General features: G+C 52.3%; 1 protein-coding gene across 9 annotated transcripts in view; it reads right to left on the bottom strand.

Moving 5' to 3' along the window:
* Positions 1 to 19587, bottom strand: part of ARID1B (AT-rich interaction domain 1B) — a 395667-nt gene that overhangs the window by 46129 nt on the left and 329951 nt on the right. For 6 of the 9 annotated variants that reach the window (XM_045844119.1, XM_045844124.1, XM_045844125.1 and 3 more), the window contains 2 exons: positions 12689 to 13016; positions 10835 to 10963 (listed from right to left, as the gene is read on the bottom strand). In XM_045844119.1, the coding sequence (XP_045700075.1) occupies positions 10835 to 10963; positions 12689 to 13016 (457 nt within the window). The remainder of the gene's footprint in view (positions 1 to 10834; positions 10964 to 12688; positions 13017 to 19587) is intronic. The other 3 variants (XM_045844121.1, XM_045844123.1, XM_045844126.1) reach the window with 1 other exon arrangement.

The following is a 19587-nucleotide window of genomic DNA, read 5'->3' as shown; positions in this document are numbered from 1 at the left end:
AGTAGCAGGATAGAAAATTAATAATAAAAAATCAGTTGCGTTTTTATATGCCAATAACGAACTAGAGGGACATTAAGAAAATAATCCCATTCGCAATTACTGCAAAATGCATAAAACACCTAGGAATAAACCTAATCAAGGATATAAAAACCTGTACTCAGAAAATTACTAGACACTGAAGACAGAAAGTGAAGAAGATACAAATAAGTGGAAGCACATACTGTGTTCGTGGATAGGAAGAATTAACATCATTAAAATGTCCATACTACCCAAAGCACTCTACAGAGTCAACACAATTCAAGATTCCCATGACGTATTTCAGAAAACTAGAATAAATTTTTCAAACATTTATATGGAACCACAAAAGGCCCTGCATAACAACAGCAATCTTGAGAAAGAAGAAGAAAGTTGGAGAGATCATACTACCTAATATTAAACTATATCATAAGGCCACATGCAGTCATCAAAAGAGCATGATGGTACTGGCATAAAAACAGACACATAGATCACGGAACAGAACAGAGAGCCCAGAAATAAACCCACGCCCTTCTAGTCAATTACTATTCCATAGAGGAAGCAAGAGCACATAATGGATTAAAGATAGCTTATTCAATAAACGGTGTTAGGAAAATTGAACAGATAAGTTCAGAAAAATGAAACTAGACCACCTTCTCATACCACACACAAGAATAAAATAAAAACGAATGACAGACTTAAACGTCAGGCCTGAAACCATAAAAGACGGAGAAAAAAACATAGGCAGCAAAATCTCAGACACTGCTTATAGTCATATTTTATCGGCTATAAATCCTCAGGCAAGGGAATCAAAAGAAAAAATAAACAAAGGGACCACATCAAACTAAAAAGCTTTTGCACACTGAAGGAGATCAACAACATTAAAACACAACCTACAGAATGGGAGAACATATTCACCATTACATGTGATAATAAGGGGTTAACATCCAAGTGCCCCCAAATTTATAGAGAACTTATAAAAGTTAACACCAAAAAAAACCCACAGAAGCCCCTCGCCAACAAATAAGCCAAGTAAAAAATAAGCCAAGGACCTGAATAGACATTTCCCCAAAGAGGATGTACAGCTGTCCAACGGACATATGAAAAGATGCTCAACATCACTAATTATCAGAGAACCGCAAATTAAAACCACAATAAGATTTCATCTCACACCTGTCAGAATGGCTACAATCCATAAATCAACAAACAAGTGCTGGGGAGGATGTGGAGAAAGGGGGACCCTTCTGCACTGGTGGTGGGAATGCAGACCGGTGCAGCCACTGTGGGAAACAGTATGGAGATACCTCAAAAAAATAACATTGGATATGCCCTTTGACCCAGTGATCCCACTTCGGGGAATGTATCTGAAGAAACCTAAAACACTAATTTGAAAGAATATAAGCACCTCTATGTTCATTCCGACATTATTTACAACGGCCAAGTTGATACGGAAGCAGCCCAAGTGTCCATCAGTAGATGAGTGGATAAAACAACTACGGCACATTTCTAGAATAGAATACTACTCGGCTATAAAAATGGTGAGAATTTTATCCTTTGCAACAGCAGGGATGGACCTGGAGAACAATTATGCTAAATGAAATAAACCAGTCACAGAAAGACAGATACCGTATGACTTCACTCATATGGGGAATCTAACGAACAGACTGAACTAACAAGGAAAATGGGGACAGACTCTCAGATGGAGAGAAGGCTGACAGCTGATGGTGGTGGGGGGGGGTGGTGGAGAAGGTTGGGGTGAAAGGACTGAGCAAAAAGGAAAAAGGACTCATGGACATGGACAACAGTGTTGGGGGAGAGGGTGAGTATAAGGGAACCAAATGGTAACGGGAAAAAATACATTAAAGATTAAATTAAAAAAAAAGGAAAAGAATGAATTTTCTATACAGCTCTTTGGAGAAGAGTAGGGACAGAAGGAAGAAATACTTTGGAAACAGCCACTACACGAGTGAAGCCACACTCCGAAGCGTCTAGCACGTCCTTGGAAAACCTCGGGCGGGGGGGGGGGCCGGGCTCCAAACGAGCAGGCCGCGGCGCCTGCCTTGTTAGAAGACAGTGCCCGGCCGCCAGGCACACACGTGCCTTCCTCTGTGTGGGCGTCACGCAACAGGCGGTCTGAGCTACCGGGTCAGGAAAGCTTGCTTACTGACTGAACACGTTAGGTGAACACTGAGATGTGGGGCACGCTTCCCTTAAACCTGGTATCAGAACCAGGAACTCGAGACCGTGAAAAGCCCAATTCCAGACGTTCATTCCTAGACTGCCCCAATCGCCCGTGCACACTGCCCGGGGTGCCCTATTTTCAGCGCTTCATGAACACAAAGGATGCGCCCGGCACCGCCCCACCGGGAAAACAGACTGTCAACCCACGCTCCCTGCGACTCTTCCAGAGCGGTGCGAAGAGGGACAACTTCGGTCGCGATTATTTTTAATCTGGTATCTCAAGAGGGAACCACACTCCCTATGCCTCCAAAATAACACGTTCACAGCAGAAGAGAAAGCTGTTAAAGTGCTGGCCTATTTTTGGTGTGGCTAATCCACCAGCATGCCTGTGAACACAAGGGCATTAGCGATTCCGGTGGCAAAACAGCACTGCAATTTCAACCAGCCGACTGCTCTGGCTAGAATCGATCCTGTGGGGGTAAAGTGGCTTGCTCTCAGTAAGCCAAGGACAGGACAAACGGAAGTACCGACGATTTGTAATTCGTCGAGTCCTGTGAAAGCACACGTTTCTTTTCCCCCTTTGTAAAAGAACCACCACACCTCCCACCCAGGGAGACATGCTCGAAATAACTTAATTAATCAGAAATACCTTCTCTTGGGTTGAAAGTTCCAATCATTTGTTCAAGATGGGTGTTTTAAGATGGGTGTGGGAGGGGAGTGGGAAAGGGGCACAGTCGTTGTCCAAACCAACCAACCAACCAACCAACCAGCCAGCCAACTAACCAACCAACCAACCCAAGTCAGATAACCAGAGCAGTGAGGTCAAAGGGCACTGGCTTGGATGGGCACAGAAAGGCGCTTCAGATGAGACCCGAGGGATCCGTGGGGGGTCCAGCAGGGGAGGAGGGCCTTTCTGCTTCCGGGAGGGGACAGCGGGCGGACAGGAGGCGGCAGCGGACAGGGAGGGCAGGGCCGCGTCCCGCAAGGCCTACGGTTCTGTAAGGCTGTGTCTGTGTCCTGAGAGCAACGGGAGACACGGGAAGGCTTTAAAAAGCAGGAGAAAGGGCGTGAAAAGATGTGTCTTTCAAAGGCTGCTTGTTCTCTGACGGTGGAAGGGAGGACCCGCCGCCGGCTGTGTGGCTTTCAGGACGGTCCAGGTGAGAGACGACGGAGCCCCGGACGGAGGCGTGGGGAGCGAGGAGGGCGGCCGAGGGCGATCTCGGAGGTGAGGCGGACGGGACCCAGGGACGGACGGAACACGGGGAGCAAAGAGAAGGCGCACCTCGGTGCCCCTAGGTGGCGGCTTGCACGAGAGGATGGAGATGGGGCAGGCGCGGACACAGGAGCACGGCCAAGGTCATGAGTTCGGCTGTGGGCGTGTGGCCTCTGAGCTCCCCGAAGGCAACGTTGTGGAGACACTGGACACTCGCGTCTGGAAAGTGGAGTGGAGCTCCTCTCGTTCCTGCCTCTGTGGGCACGTGCTTACCATGCTTCCCGAGTCTTCCTCCGCCAGCTCCCCTCGCTGTGAACGTGATCTCGTCGTGATCTCGGCTCACGATGGCCTGGCCCATTCCCTTGAAGGAAGCTAGAGCATGTGCAACGCCAGCAACAACGCTGACAACGCTGACAGCACGGTTAGCCATTTTCCACGATAAATCAGGAACTCCCCAAACCCTGGGGTAACTGCTGCGTTTAAGTTTTTTCCCTTTAAGAACGGGCAACGAGGAGTGTTATTTTTTAATGGCTCTGTGCAAAAGTCCCCTCCCACGGGTGGGCAGCGGTGCCTGGGCTGGCACACGGTCTCCAGAACAGTGTCGCCAGCAGGTGTTCAGCGGACCACTCTCTGGGGCGGAGCGGACGGTCTCCCTGGCCCACCTCCGCCACAGGCCCACGGGGCCCTCCGTGTCTGCAGCGCCTCTCCCGCCCGTCTCCACTTCCTCCGAAGAGCTGTGTTTCCACCCCCGCACCCTGGTGAAGCGGACTCCACCAAGCACCGAGGGGTACTGCGTATGCTGCACGGGGTTCCGAAAAGCCTACGGCGTCAGAGACATTTTCCCCCTTCCTGTTAACCGCTTCACGCAGACTCCTCGGAGGCCCTGACCTGTTCTCAGCTCTGCCGAAACAGCAGGCACCTGTGGCAGAATTTCGAGACGCGTATTTTCTTTTCGGCTCGGCGTGGGGAGCTGGCGCGAGCTGTTCCCAACGCAGCCGACGGATCCCCGCCTTCTCTTTCGAAGCAACCGGGAGAGCAAAGCTCACTCAAGGGTTTTGAAGTGAGAGACTCTCTTATCAGGATGTGCAGAGGGTGCAGAATCCGTCTGGGGCTTGAGTTTTGGAAATTGGCAACGAAGAACGTCCTCTTCATCTCGAAGGCGATTTTGGTTTGCTAAGCCCGCTGTGGTGTTATTATAAACTGTTTACCAACAATTGCACGAAAACGAACTCCCAGTCTCCCTTCTGAAGAGGCTTCAGATCTGACGCGTCAGTGCTGCTCTGCTGACGCCCAGAACGCTAGCCGCCTCGAGTTCAGGGTGTGGGCAAAAGCCACAGGGGGCAAAGAAGGGTCCCCAAACCTGCCCGTGCCCTGCCAGAGGTGACCCCAGAACTGTGAGAGTCCCGGTACGGTTTCCCACTGGGCTCGGACAAGATGTGAAGGGCGCGGTTTTTCAGTCTGGTAAACAGGACATCCACTGACCCTCAGGGGAGAAAAATGAGCTGCCACTGGAGTCCAGAGGCCCCTTTCTAACTGCTTTAAAGACACGTACTTCAAAAAGCTCACCCCGAGATCATAACGCCGTGGAAAAAAAGGTCACCGGTACCTTACAAAGCTTTGGGCTGTTCCTGTTCAACGACAGGTGCGCCCCCTGGTCACACCAGGCTGTTGTCCCCTTCTGGGGGCGAGGGGTGACAGAGAGAGGGGCCCGACAAGGGGCGGGCGTCTCCTCCGAGGTGCAGGCCCCTCGGAGACGGGGAGCACGGGAATGCGACACATAACGAGGGCCCGGGAGCAACAGCGGGGAGCTCATCTGTGTGGTGTTTCGGGAGATGATTGAGAAGAACACACAGACCGCTATGCATCCGTCGACTCCAGGAACCTGCAGTGGGGCAACCTGTGGGCTGAAAAAAGAAAATTCTGGGGTCCTGAGATCTCCGTCTCGTCTCCTTTGTCAGAGCAACACTTGCTAACACCATCTGACAAAGAATCCACTTGTCCAGGGCTATCATGCCAGGAAATATAATACAGTCATTTCTAACTAAAAAAAAAAAAAAGTCCTAAAATTCTTATGGGTTTCCTGAACTACATGCAGCCGTGGGCTACAAAGTTATTCAGTTTAAGCAAAAACACTATTATTGTTTTGCAGGAGTAAAATTTAATTTTTTTAAATTTTAATTGTTCAAGTACAGTTTTCTGCCTTTTACCCCCACCCCAGCCCACCCCCCAAAAACACTGTTTAAAATTGGGTAAAAAGTTGCAGGAAAGGCCCGAAAACTGAGCCAAACAGAATGAGCCCCATGCATCCTCGCCAGTCCCTGTGCCCCGAGCAGTGGGAGGGGCAGAGTCCAGCAGGGTCTTACCTGGTGGGTACTCAGCCAAAGGGAACTCCAGGGAAAACGAGTTAACTTTCAAAGCAAGGAGCAAGACCTAACGTTCGGAGCTGTGCGTGTTTCGGTTGGTTGGGGTTGTCTCAGCTGTGTGACAGAAGCAGGCTTCAAAGTAAGAGCGAAGGTCCCGATTAGCCTGCTGGGAGCCCCGGGAGCCGCTGGGGAATGCAGCCCTCCTCCGTGACCCTCACGCCCTCACCCACAACGCTTCCTGGCCCCCAGCCCGGGGGGGGGGGGGGGAGGGCAAGGACGGTGCATTCACCCCTCACACGCCGTTCCTACTGCCTTCGGCCCGGCCCGTCGGCCAGCTCATCCGATTTCGGACTGACAACAAGCCAGCAGGTCCCACGATCCACTGGGAGGCCTTGCAGGCTGGCGACGAGGCCGGCGCACCACCAGCTGGAGCCAGGATGGCAGCCACGCGGCCCTGTAGGAACTGACCACCTGGGCCCGGCTGGGCTGGGTCGCCGACCTTTCCCACGATGGGTGGATGAGTCTGCCGAGTCTAGCTGCGACAGTCCCACCTTGTCTGGTGGGCGGGTGGGGCCGTGAGGGGCCAGACAGGTGGGCAGGGCCGTGAGACTGGACGTAGACAAGCGGCCCAGACGACTCCACTGGGCACACACTCCACCGAGAGAGCCTCTCCGGTCAGCGAGGGCCCCGAGCCCATCGTGAGCATTATGAGCTATCTGTGCAACAGATGGGAAGGGCAGCACCGGCTGTGAGGAGGACAATCTGAATGAGGACGACAGACTAGGGGTGGCTGGGAACCGGACTATTTCAGATTGCGAGAAGACACCAAAAGGGAGAGCGAGAGGGTTCGGGGAGACTGCTACGAGGAGTCAGGAAGCACCGAAGGCTGAGCCGCAGCATCAGGTGCACGCAGTCCACGTTGTCGTGGGCACCTTCCTGTCCCTTCGCCCCGGGTCCCGGCTGGCACTCTTCAGAAGCAGGAGGCGCGGAAGCCCCAGCCAGGAGCCTCGGCCCTCCCCCTTGGGGCCCGGCGAGTGTGAGTCTCCAGGTGTCTCTCTCGGGGACAGCCAGGCGTCCCGGGGCCGCCGCAGACTCCAGGCCACGAGAGGGTCGCTGCACGTTCCATGCTTCGAGCCGCCTTTTACTGCTTTTTGGTTTGAAGTCCAGTGAACGTGCCTTCTGGCTGCTGAAACAGTTCTGTAACTCTGAAAGGTTTGATTGAAACCCTCACCTTCACATACCAGCATAATATTCATTCAAATTCTGAATTTTGAAAAGAAGAAAAAAAAAAAGGCTGAAAATGAAAGCACGGTATTTAGATGATATTGCAAATTCTCCCATTTAACGGCAGAAACAAAACTACCATCTAAGCCTTTGAAATCTTTCCTCTTTGTCTTTTAATAGCATGACTTTTCAAATCACAGCTATTATTTAAAAACCCAATTGTCCAAATCCAAGGGGCTGAGCTCTTCATACAAATCGCTCGCGGGTCTTCGGGCACTGGGACCCCACTCTCTCCCGGGGCGCGACGCGGAGTCCTCGCCCCCCTTGACACCCGGCTGCGCTATCTCCATTAGCGGGTTTCCAGGCCAGTGGCTCCGGCCCATCCGTCGTACCGGCTTCAGAGAGGAATAATGGGGGAAAAGTGCCTTGCTGGCCAGTAGCAGGAGGGAAATGAATTATAAATACACTTCACCGGAGAACAGTTGCTGGAGGGGTGGGCGTGTGAGGCAGGGGTGCACTTGAGGCGCAGACACAAGGGCCGTGCACCCCAAGGACAGACCGCCCCGCCCGTGTTGCTGAGTGCAGCCGGGGGTTTGCGGGCGGAGGAGGACCACGGCTCGGACTCTTGCGAAACGTCTTGTCGCCTCAGTGTCCAAACAGGTGGGTGTCACTGACAAGAAACGCACTGGCTAAGACGCGGTGGAATTCCTTCACCCTGTTATAGAGCGGCCAAGACTCAAAAATAAAACCCCCAATCTCCTATTTTACCAAAATTGATTTCAACTGTGCTCATTTTTGGCATGACATAAAGTGTTAAAATGTAGGTTCCCACACTTGTGGCTGTGACACATTATTCAGTGCAGGAAGAACACTTCTCTGGTTGACGTGTTGTTCTGAGGACTCCGCAGTCTGCGAGGCTTCCTCCTCGAGGTGTTCCGTTGGTCCACTGGGGGGTCTCGTGGGGACAGCGCGAGGACAAGATGTGGCTTGTACCAGCATGGGGGAGGGGGGTCCGCACGTGTGTGGGCGAGAGCGCCGACCTCTGTTTCCACCCCCGCACGACCCCGGGTCCTTCCTGTCACAGCCGCACCCCAGCCAGCAGCCCGAGAGCGAAGCAGCAACAGCCCCCGGAACCGGACTGAAGGCGAGCGTCACCGGCCATCCCTGAGCCCAGCCGGTGGTCAAGATCGACTGCGGCGTGCAAGACTGTGACATTGACTGGAAACGCTTTAACCCTGAACGCAGCAACGCCTCTGAGTGAAAGGTCTACCAGAGTGTGTGTGTGTGTGGGGGGGGTCTCCGGAACAGATACAGGCCGTTAATGTCAGACACTGGATTTTGCCATGCAGTTCGTCTAGGACCTGAACAACATGTCCACCCCATTCTGTTGTAAACCCTCTTACAGTCAAAATGAGGGATTCCTCTACTCGAAAGGGGAAAGAGAGAAAACAATTCATCTATATAGTCCTTAACCTCTTCGGCGTGGAGGGCCGGTCTCACCCTGGCGCTGCCCGCCCCCCTGTGGGAGGGGCTGGGAGCTGGCCTCCAACCAGTGCACCTGCGTGCGCTTCCGCTTGGCCTCCTCCCCACCTGCAGAGAGAGCCTGGGGCCACCCCGGCCCTGCGCCCTCAAGTTCACGGCTCTCTTTCTCTCTCTCTCTCTCATTGCACGCACGCTTGCTTGCGCACTACCTTCGTCATTAACTCGCCTTCCTCGGCGTTTTCCATCGGTTCCCAGCGCCTTTGGGGCTCTGACTTCAGGGAAGTCATTGCGACACACTGTGAACGCCCTTTCTTCTCCCAAAGAGAAACTGACAAGGAGAAAAACGTCTTCCGGCCGTCCGCCCAACTTGAACCTGACAGCTACCGACCCGGAAGAAGACAAAAACAAAAGCAGAAACATGGGTGTGCCGCAACGAGCTGTCCCAGTGAAGCGAAAGCGTGTGGGAAGCTGGGTTTCTGAGCCCGGCACTCTCAAACATGTGCCGCACATGTTTTCTCACGTTCAAGCTTCTGCTTAAAAAAAAAAACAAAAAAAACACACACACACAACACAAAAAACGCACAACAGGTTATGCGTATTGCAAAGTGCAAAGGAAGATTTAAAATAGAAACGAAACTTTCTTTTCTTTCTTTTTTAGAAAGAATACCACAGACAGGAAAGACAAAATTCAGGGCCAGCCGGGGTGGGGCTGCAAGGGTGAACCTTTGCCAAGCACTCTGTGACGTTTCCACAGAAACGCAGACCTCTTCCCTGTTCTTATTTTTAATGGAGGAGGAGGAGGAGCTGTGTCACGAGGAAGGGCTCTGGATGCTGCTGGCCGAGGCGCAGATCAGATCTCCTCGTGCTGGTGAGCTAACATTGATTTTCTGCCCCAGTGGAAGAGATTTTACTCTGGTGCATGCCATTTAAATTCATTTTACACAGCTGCTTAATGTGGCTTGGCAAGGCGCAGCCACACCAGCTTTGTGGGTCTAGATGGGGCTCCTGAGATGGGAAAGGACAGATCCTACGGATTAGCAGCTGATGACAAATGCTTTCCTCTCCCCACTGCTGTCTTCCCACTGACTCACACAGTGACCTTGAAGGTACCACAAGGACGGAAAAAAAGAGGGAAAAACAACTTCCCCTAAACGAGTAGGTTCACCCAGTTCTCTAGTTGTTATTGCACTTTTAGGATTATGTTTATAGAATTTTGTTCTGTTGGTCCACATTGAAAACCATGTTTACAGGATTTAGAACTCTCAATTGCAAAATTATCACTTGCTCTTGCCATCGAAACAGATGTATACTGAATATAAAACTATTAGGAAGCTCTCTGCATCACGCATTTGTACCTAGTGAAGCACAGTTCCGCACGTTTCCTCTTTGAACACAGCGGGCTGACGGTTCCCTGCTTTAACCAAGAATGGGGTATGTTTCTAAAGACACTACTGAGTACGATTCAATCTGGGTAGGATAATCTTATCATTACTATAGAAAAATGGTATCAATCGTGATATTTTAGCTTAATAAATCACTGACTAATAACATACTTTGAGAGCATTCACTAACCTAAATTGGTGACAGCTGGTATTATACGGTTTTGTAGTAGGAAAGAAGAGACACTTTTTGTTGCTGTATGTAATTCCTGTGTTGTAATGGATAATAGCATGGCAACACCGTGTTAGGAAAAAAAAAATCCTGTGCTGGATTATTGGGTGGCATTTTCCTGGTGACTTCAACATTCTACAACTCCTTGGGAGAAGGAAATAATAGAAATCTTTGGCACAGACGTCTGTTTAGTGATGACATAACGAAACCCTCTCGAGTCCTATTAATAACCCAGGTCCTGTCCCCTGCAGTGAGTCTCTGGCCACACGAGGCCTCTGCACTTCGGAATCGGGGGTGGGGAGCGGCAGGTCGCTGCAGCGGGAGGAACGACAGTAACGCTGTGGGGATAACACAACACAGACACCTAGAACGACACACACAACACCAGCGAGGGGAATGACGCTGCTTTCAGGCAGACCCAGCCTGGGGGTCCTCTCGGGGGGAGGGGCAGGGGCCGAGCCGGAAGCCATGCAGACAGGCCTGGGGGGGCGCATGCAGGCTGCTACCAGACCGAGGTGGTGCGGTGGATGAGAACCACACAGGACAAAACCAACAACCACCCGGAACAAACAAAAAGAAACAAACAAACAAACAAACAAACAAAACACAACCCCCTCTGAGGTGGAGTTCCTTCTAGGTCTTTCCTTCTCTTATTCTGGGTGTTACTTTGCAGCCAGATGGCACGTTCATTAACAGTTAAAAAGGGGGCCCAGGTCCCCAGCGAGTCAGGGCTGTTGCTACCTACCCGTACTGGTCAGGCTGGTGCATCATGGGAGCCTGAGAGTTGCCATAGTTGGGGTGCTGGGAGGAAAACATGGGGCGTCCGCCAGCCCCAGACTGGCTGGGATAAGCAGGCGACCTAACGTATGGTGGCCTAAAGCAGAACAGAAGAACAACTTCTTTGGGTTTGTTCTGTAGACAAGTCCGAATACCCCCGTCCATTGTCATTTCCACGGGGAGGTGTGGAGGGGAGTGGAATGGGGCCGGATCCTCTGTACCATGCAGCTAGGGCGGTGGAACGGGACACATTCCTTCCAAAAGGGAGGCAGGGGGGACAGGGCAGAGGAGAGAGCAGAGGTAAGAGTCTCGGATCTGATCTCGGCTCGCGGTTCTGAGGGACAGCTCTGATTCTGGTCAGAGCCAAAAAAAAAAAAACACAGTCCCCATTTAAACGCCCGGAGAGCTCGCTGTGAATTGCTCTCCCAGGTGCAAACGGAAGATGAAAATGCAGGGCAGGATATTGACACATCACTTTATGTAAAACGATACGTCAACTGATTCAGAGAGGGAGCCTGGCACGACTTTTTCATCAACGTCTCTATGGTTATCTTCTTCCCAGATCACTATCCAAGGCTTCACATCGAACTTAATCAAGTGCTTTCTACTTAAACAGAGCATAATATGCGCTTTTATGAGTTGCAACAACGGACGGTTCATCTAAACATAGATCAGAACTTCAGCGGGACCAGTCACACCAGTCCGCACAGACAGCCTCATTAGGGCAGTCCCTGAAGTCTGCACGGGTTCGGTTCAGAGGTGTCTGCGGGCTTTGGAGGATTCTAGTTCCGCGTGGGTGAGAGAGAGGCGTGGAGACGGGGAGAAGGAGGGAGAAGAAGAGAGGGAGAGAGGGGGTGAATGGTTTTCATTTTGATTCCTCGAGGGAATTTTTTATGATTTAGGGGAAAACAGACTGGGGGGATCCCTAACACTCCCAAAATAGTAGTTTCAGAGGAAAAGTAACAAAGGGACACATTTAAACACACACACACACACACACACACACTTTTATTCCCGTTTGGAACAAAATTAGAACCTTCCGCCTTTTCTTCAAGAGGCCCTGTTTTTATAGACATCTTTCAATTGGCTTTGTGTTAAAATGAATTTCAATGTATGTTAAACACAAAACGTATTTATATGTGCTTCTCTGAAAACATGCACTTGGGGCCTCATAATTTTAAAATTCAGTATGTTACTTTCATACAGGTCAAGTATTTACTTGAAGAATTAATTTTAAAATCAGGAGTAAAAGCAAGTAATTGAGGATAAAGCCATTCCTGATCAACTTTAACTTTCTGAAATCTCTCTCTGCTTTTGTGAGCACATTTTCGTCTGGGCACACAGAGAAGTGTGCCCAGAAAGAGAAAACGTAAGGAGAGGAAGTCTATAGATCTCACACATGTACACTTAGACAAACACACAGAATACACGTATGTGCATATACACAGTTCCTGTTGCATAAAAATGGGGGGGCAGGGCCATAAAAGGGGGGTTCTTTTTTCAGTGGTTTAGGTTCTGACTAGTCATGGGCTCTGGACTCGCTGTTGTGCAGGCAGCCACAGAGACGCTGCCTTCACCAGCGGTGCTGCGGTGCTGGTCCCGCTTGCCCCACAGCCACGGCACACTGCCGACTCGCCCCCCCCATTAGGGTTCCTTATCAGCGTCTCCGACAGCTGGTCTGTCCTTCCCTCTTCTCAGCTTCACAGCCAAGCCCAAGGGCGCCCTACCGCTCCCCGCCGACCCCCGTGACCCGGGACCATGCCTGCGCCTGGCATGCGCTCACATGTCCACACGCAGACCGCCCGCCCGCCCGACGGCATACCTGCTTTGTGCTGAGTTTGCAGCGGCCTGCATCACTGCGGCAGCTGCCTCCTGTGCCTTACGGTTCACGGTCGGCATCGGCGGCCCCATTCCTGGCCCTCCCTGCTGAGACATGCCGGGAGAACTGGGGGTCATGCTGCTCATGTTTCCAGGAAACGGTCTGTTCTGCATCCCAGCCGATGGCATTCGTCCCAGGGGCACAGCGCCACACGGCTGGCCTGGCCCTGGTCCATGCATCTGGTTGTTGGCGTTGATGCCCATGCCGGGCCCTGGGCCACTGTAGCTCGCACCGGGCACCCCGCTATACGTTGAGGGTCTGGAGTAGTTACCTAAATAAAAAGCAAACACAAATTAAGGCCTTTTACGTATCACCGGGACTCGTGAAAGCACTCAGAAAACATTCACTGGGAATACTTTTTGTCCAACAATGCGGTCAACACAGAATACTAGTCATTACTCTTGTTAACTTCCCCCGCTGGCGCTGGTGAGGCCGGCAGCCTAAACCCAGGCTTTCGCCGCAGCCCCAAAGCGGAGAGCCACACGGGGCAGCACGGCCTGGGGGCGGGGTGGGGACCCGGGCTAACGGTGAACACAATGATCGATGGGCAAGGGATGCTGGAGCCACGTGCTGCTCCGACACTCCTCACTGCAGCCCCCCCCGACGGCTGCACGACAGGGACCGTGGGGGTGCAGCGAGACGACGCAACGCGCGGACGGTCAAACCCGGCCTCCGAAGCCGAGGCGAAGGAGTCTGTGGAGACTCGACCTTAGTGTCACACAGCCGTTTTCCTCGGGTGCTGGGGACATTTTTCGGTTGTTTTTTTTTTGGCTTGAGCGCCAGATAAAGTGGGTGGCTCGTGCTGGGTGCTGTGTCCTACAAGATACGTCCAAGCACTGGCACGGCACTCAGTGCCGTGAGATGGGGGCACTTGGGACGCAGGCGGGCCCCGGGAGGAGGAGCTATGACTGGACCGCACGCCCGCCCACCCACCCATGGCCGCCCGCTCACACGGGGGCGCACCACAGACGCGGGGTCCAAGAGCAGTGGCCAGCCGTGGCCGGGACTGTGCCAACGGTGTGGCTGCCTCTGCCCCGCCGCACCTCTCTCTCTGACCGAGTGCACGTTCACCGACCTCAAGTCGGGAAACGGCCCACGACGCCACTCCAGCCCCACTGGCTGCGAACGAGACGCTGGGGCCGGCGCTCTGTCCGCACCGGTGGTCTCCCTCCGCTCTCTGACGGCCGCGTGAGGTACAGACGCAGCCACGATTCCACGCACAGACGGAGAAATCCAACAGCCAGCAGCTTAGGATTCCAGTTCAAGCCAAAGGACTCGCACCCACGCCATTAACCGATAAAACGTGCTGCCTTCCGACGGACGACGGCTGAAATGAAACCCACGTGGGAAGGCAAGTGTTTGCAGCACAAGGGTCGGTGTGTTTCTCAGCCAGTTCTCGGTGCTTTCGGGAGGAACCTCCGCACTCGCACGGCACGGCTGTCCTCGGCGCGGGGACACGGAGGGGCACACAACCCCAGTCCCGCCCTCGAGCAGCTCATAATCTACGTATTGGGCTGTCAATGGACCCCCTTTTCCTCCACAAAATAAAAAAGATACACTTTTCATTTTCACCAATAACTTGATTAATTTGGATATTTTGAATATGTCAGCTATCTCCAGGCTTCTGGTGGGGAGAGGCCAGGGTGCTGCTAAATGTCTTCCAGTGCATGAGACAGCCCCGCAGTGAAGGGTTATTTGGCCAAAATGTCAACAGCACCAAGAAACTTCGCAAACCACTTCTGACGCGTTTGATCAGTCACGGCACCTTCTCCATCGGGTGAGTTTTTACCTTTCTTGAAATAACAAAGCCCAATATACCAAAAATGATACAAATTTTCTTTCATCTTCAGTATTAAAATGGCTGTGCAGAAATTCACTGGTTTTGCTCAGTTTTTAAAAACGCAGCTGATGTGACGACAGCTGTCGCAACACAAACAAAACTGTTTCGAATGAAGATAAAGACAACTGAGCAGCACTAGGGCTGTCGCACGTTAAACATGTACCGGACGTTTTGGCTCGCCCCTCGTGTGTGCGTGTGTGTGTGTGTGCGCGGCACGAGGCAGGGCAGCAGGGCCGAGGCAAGAAAATAGACAAAAGCCGAGCAAAGACACCGCACTGTGGCAAGAGCAGGAGGGGAGCTGAGAGCAGGTCTCCTGGGGTGGGTGGGTGGGGGTCCCCCAGGCGGTGGAGCTGGAGAGTGTCTTTGAACAGAGGCGCTGTTGGGCTGCGGGCTCAGGAGTCCTCGCGGGGTGAGCTGGCGCCGAGTGAAGGCTCTGCGTGTACTGACTGCAGACCTCAGGTGAGTTGCTTTAATTCCGCTTCACCCTCTCCTCTGTAGACCAAGGTGGTGCTCTCTAACGTGGGCTACCTGGGGAGTTGCTGGGGTGGAATGATGCAATGTAAGGTGGGGGTTTTATTGCTGGGCGCGGAGGAAGGCAGAGGAGGGGTGGGCACGGAGGGGAGAGGCCTGGGGAGCGCAGAAGCAGCAGGGACCACCACGTGCTGAGGAGCGGGTGAGCGTGGGGGGCGGGGCATACTCCGCAGGGCCGTGTGCTCCAGGCTTCCGAGACCTGGGCTTACTCTGGGGACGAGAGGCTTCTCCAGGGCTCCCAGCAGAAACCGGACTTGATGGGTGACAGCAATGAAAACAGATGTTTGATGTTAACTATGCGCTAAACTCAATCCCAAGTTCTTCATATTAACTCAGTTTATCAGTACACGAGGCAAAACAGGTCCCCGTTATTACAAGCCTCACCCCAGAGCCGAGGAGCCAGAGGCCACGTGGCTGGGCAGTGCAGGAGCCCCCACCTCTGGCAGCCTGGCAGGCACTTAAGGGAAAGGGAAAAGTATGCCGCGGTGACAGTCACTTCACGGTCACGAAGACTGTGCTCCTAGGGCCACACGTGGGAAGCTGCAACCCCCCACAAATATGCAAGAAAGCCGCAGGCTTTTCAACGCTGACCGGCTGCTTGCTCCTTGTCAGGTACATCAGGGGCACTTTGCTGGGTCGTCTGTGAGGTATACTGCTCGTTGCGGATGGTGCGAGGGTCACCGTCCCTGTAGACCGTGGGCCAGCACTCCTCTGTGAAGGGCTGGGGAGGCTTTGTGGGGCAGAGGGTCTTTGTCCACGCTAAGCTGCCACTGCTGTTCCGACGAGGCCAGAGCCAATGCGCACAAATGTGTATATGCAAATGTGACCGCCTGTGTTCCAATAAAACTTTATTTACAAACACAGGCGTCAGGCCAGAGGGGGCCATAACCTGCTGTAGACCAGTCGTGGGGCACGCTGTGGAAGGGCCCCACCGGCACAGAAAGCGGCTTCCTAGAGCCAGAGGAAGAGCAACAGCAGAGCGAGGCGCCGGCAGTGGGAGTGACTGGAAAATGAAAGGGAACAGGAGGACGGGGTAGGACGAGCTCGACGTAAATGACCTCCGGGGCCACCAGCTCCTCAACTCCAACTGCATTTTCATGAAGAAACCCTACTCTGCCTTTGCAGAAATAACCACGCTTCTAGTGTTTCAAGTAAAAGGTAAAAATGTTCACTGCTTATGAATTTCCACATTCTTTATGAGGAGTTCTGAAGTTGCTTCTGAATGTCCCGTCCCACGGGACCACACACAAGGTCTGTCTACCTGGCACACCATCTCGGTGGGAAGGGCACTGTGGGCGTGCCCCCGTGGGGAGGGTCTCAGAGCAGGGGCTGGGGGCTGCGTACCACCTTGGCCCTCGGGCTCGACACACCAGGGGTCAGAACTCCTCCCTGTGAGCACAGGGAGGACCTGTCCCCCCTTCCCCCAATCTCGCACGCCTGACTTCCACGTCACCTGATGGCGCCAGTGCGATCCAGCACTCCTCTCTGCCTCGTGCTTTTATCAAACACAAACAAACTTCGCTCACGGTCTGGACGCAGATGCAGTGAATGCGCATATTCACGCCGGGACTCGCAGCTAGTTTCCGCCCCCCCCCCCCCCAACATCACGCTCCTTTGGTGACTCATTGGGTAAGTAACTTTACGCAGTGAAAACACATGCAACTCTTTGCTTTCGAGGAAAATGAAAGAGCACTTTAATCTTGTTTTAGAAAACGGCATTCAGACCCGGCCACTGCCACTGCGGACGGACGAGGCCCACAGCGTGGTTTCCAGAGAAGGGGGTGTGGGGCTCTGCTCGCAGCAGGAGGAGAGCTCCGCCCACGGCCGGGACTGAGAAGCGACATCACCCTGTGGGCTGGCGCCTTCACTGTGACTGGCAGCCAGTGGCTAATGTATTTTAGTGAGCACAGGAAGGAAATGACCGACATGCTTGGTCTCCTTGAAAAGGGAAAGGCTTTCCCCATCGAGCTCATGTGCCCAGACAAAGGTGGTTTCTACGGCTGTAACTGGCTCACGAGGCAGCAGTGACTAGAGCACGTGCTCCGGAACTGGGCAGGGGATGCTTCCTAGCGGCCTGACCCTGGACACGCCACTGAGGCTTCCTGACCACCGGTCTGGCCATCTGTGAAGTAATGATGATAATGGGGAAGAGGCAGAACGTGATCACTACAGTTACCTGATGAATGACAGGCACTATCGCCATCCTCAACAACCGTCGTATCATCAACCACCACTGATGTGATCTTTCCCCCATGATCGCTTACAAATGCGTGGGAAGGGGCGAAACACGCCTCACGCCCCCACTCTTTGCCTACTTGACAGCATATCTTTCTCCCCCAGATAAACAAAGCTCCAGTGTGTAAGCCAAGCAAAACACGAGAGGAAAAGCCGGGACTGAGAAGTGCAGTCTTATTTCCATGTCCCTCTAATAGATCAGTAATTTGTTGGCACCGGCTCCGACAGAAAGCAGATGGATCCAGCATTAAGCACAATGCAGGCAGCAGATGCCGGGCCAGCCCACCTCAGCTGGACGGGCCTCGCAGCCAAGTCCGGGAGCCCGCAGTTTTCAAGTGGGTTCATCTTGGCACACCAGCTCTGGGAAATCGGTCACCCGGTGAATTCCGATTTCAACCCACCAAGAGTGAGATTCGAGCACCCGACAGATGAACCCGGGGCCCGACCCGATGCAAGTGACCATCGTTCTTTTAGGAGGACCACAAATAAGTCTACACCTGGCTCCGGAACATTTAAATCTGCTACTTATTGTACAGTCAATATTCCAAGCTCACTGCTCTTACTGAACTATTGAATGTTTCCACTCACACAGGAAATTCGGCTTCTCAGTTTCAATCACTCAGCCGCTGCTTGTGACCATGAAAGGGTCTGTATTACTCCCCTTTGCCGGGGAGGGTGAAAATGACATTCAAACCATGCAGCAGACACTTTACCCTGGGTGGGAAAGAATGAATGGATACTTAGCTACATGTCACAAATATATTAGTGAATTAGAGCTAAATAGGCATTCGTTGTGTTTTGTAGCCGAAGATCTTCACTACCTTTTTTTTTTTTTTTTAACAGCCATCTACTATATAACACTACTTCAAGTCAGGTTTACTGAGTCAGAATTTACGTACAATAACCACCAGCATGGGCCAGACACGGGATGTTTCTATCACGACAGAAAGTTGCTATTCTGCGGTCAATCTCACTCCCACCCCTGGCACCACGGATCCGCTCCTGCGGCTCTGCCTCCTCCATGGTGCTGCCTAAATAGAGTCGTCCGTTTGCAGCCTTTTGTGTCTGGCTGCTTCCACTTGGAGCCTCGTGGCTGAAATGCAGCCACGTTGTTTGTTGCACGTTGTCAGTAGTTTGTTTCCTTTTGTTGCCGAGGAGTACCCCGTTCTGCGGACACTTGGGTTGTTTCCAGCTTTCGGCAACTATGAATGAAACCGCTACCATGTGCACACAGGTCTTTGTGTGGACATGTTTCGTTTCTCAGAAAAAAAACAAACAAACCCTAGAAATTAGAGTGCTAGGCTATAGGTAAGCACAAGTTTAACTTCATAAGAAACCCCATCAAAAAATGTGTGAGAGTCCTAAGTGCTCTATGTCCTTGATATTGCCAATAAACAACAACAACAGCAACAACTAAACATTAGCCATTCCAATAGTATATGGTGAATGTCACTGTGGCCTTAACTTTTATTTCCTTAACGAGGAGTGATTTTGAGTATTTTTCACAGGTTACCATATTTAAGTAAGACCCTTCTTGTGTCTTATGAAACAGAAGTCACATTTCAAAGACCTTCTTCCAAACCCACCTTCCTCCCCAGGCTGATCACTCAACGCGGCTCAAGGCACTGCTTTAGGAGGGAGGTACCGGAGCGGTGAAGAAGACCACAAACGCAGGTTGGAAATGGAAGCTGACTCACCCCAAGTAAGGGCGTTAAATCCTTCTACTTGTGGAAATAGAGACAATTTGTTTTTTTGAACTGATATATAAGGAACCACATTTTTCTTAGGTCAACACGCATTTTTAAGAAGTCTTCAATAAAAATGCAAGAGTAATAACACTACATGGAGCTTGTGAAAGAGGAGGGAAGACCGACTACCTTACAGTTTGACCTCTGCATTTCACCTTCGGTAGTTGTTTTTCTGTGTATGTCATGAAAGTTAACTCCTTTAAAAATTTAATTACATAGTCACACAAGCTCAATGCAGAAGATACAGAGGCACAGAAAGAAACAGAAAAACAAATGCTCTTCAGTTTCACTTCCCAAAGATGATCTTGAGCACTCGGTCAACCCAAACCCTGCCGAGTACCACGGCAGGGCAGAGAGGGTGGACCGGGGTCCCTGCCCGCTGTGTCTCTGCTGGCTGCGGACACGGTTCCCAAGGCCCTCTGACGTGCCACCTCTGTGCGAATGGCTGGGGGCTCACCAGTGAGCAAAGGCAAGGCGCGTACGTTCTG

The sequence above is a fragment of the Phyllostomus hastatus genome, unplaced genomic scaffold (genome assembly GCF_019186645.2).
Source record: "Phyllostomus hastatus isolate PE091 unplaced genomic scaffold, TTU_PhHast_1.1 phas_contig_40, whole genome shotgun sequence".
Classification (NCBI taxonomy): Eukaryota; Metazoa; Chordata; class Mammalia; order Chiroptera; family Phyllostomidae; genus Phyllostomus; species Phyllostomus hastatus.
Note: the sequence above shows the minus strand (reverse complement) of the source record. Positions and strands in the feature narration are given on the sequence as shown.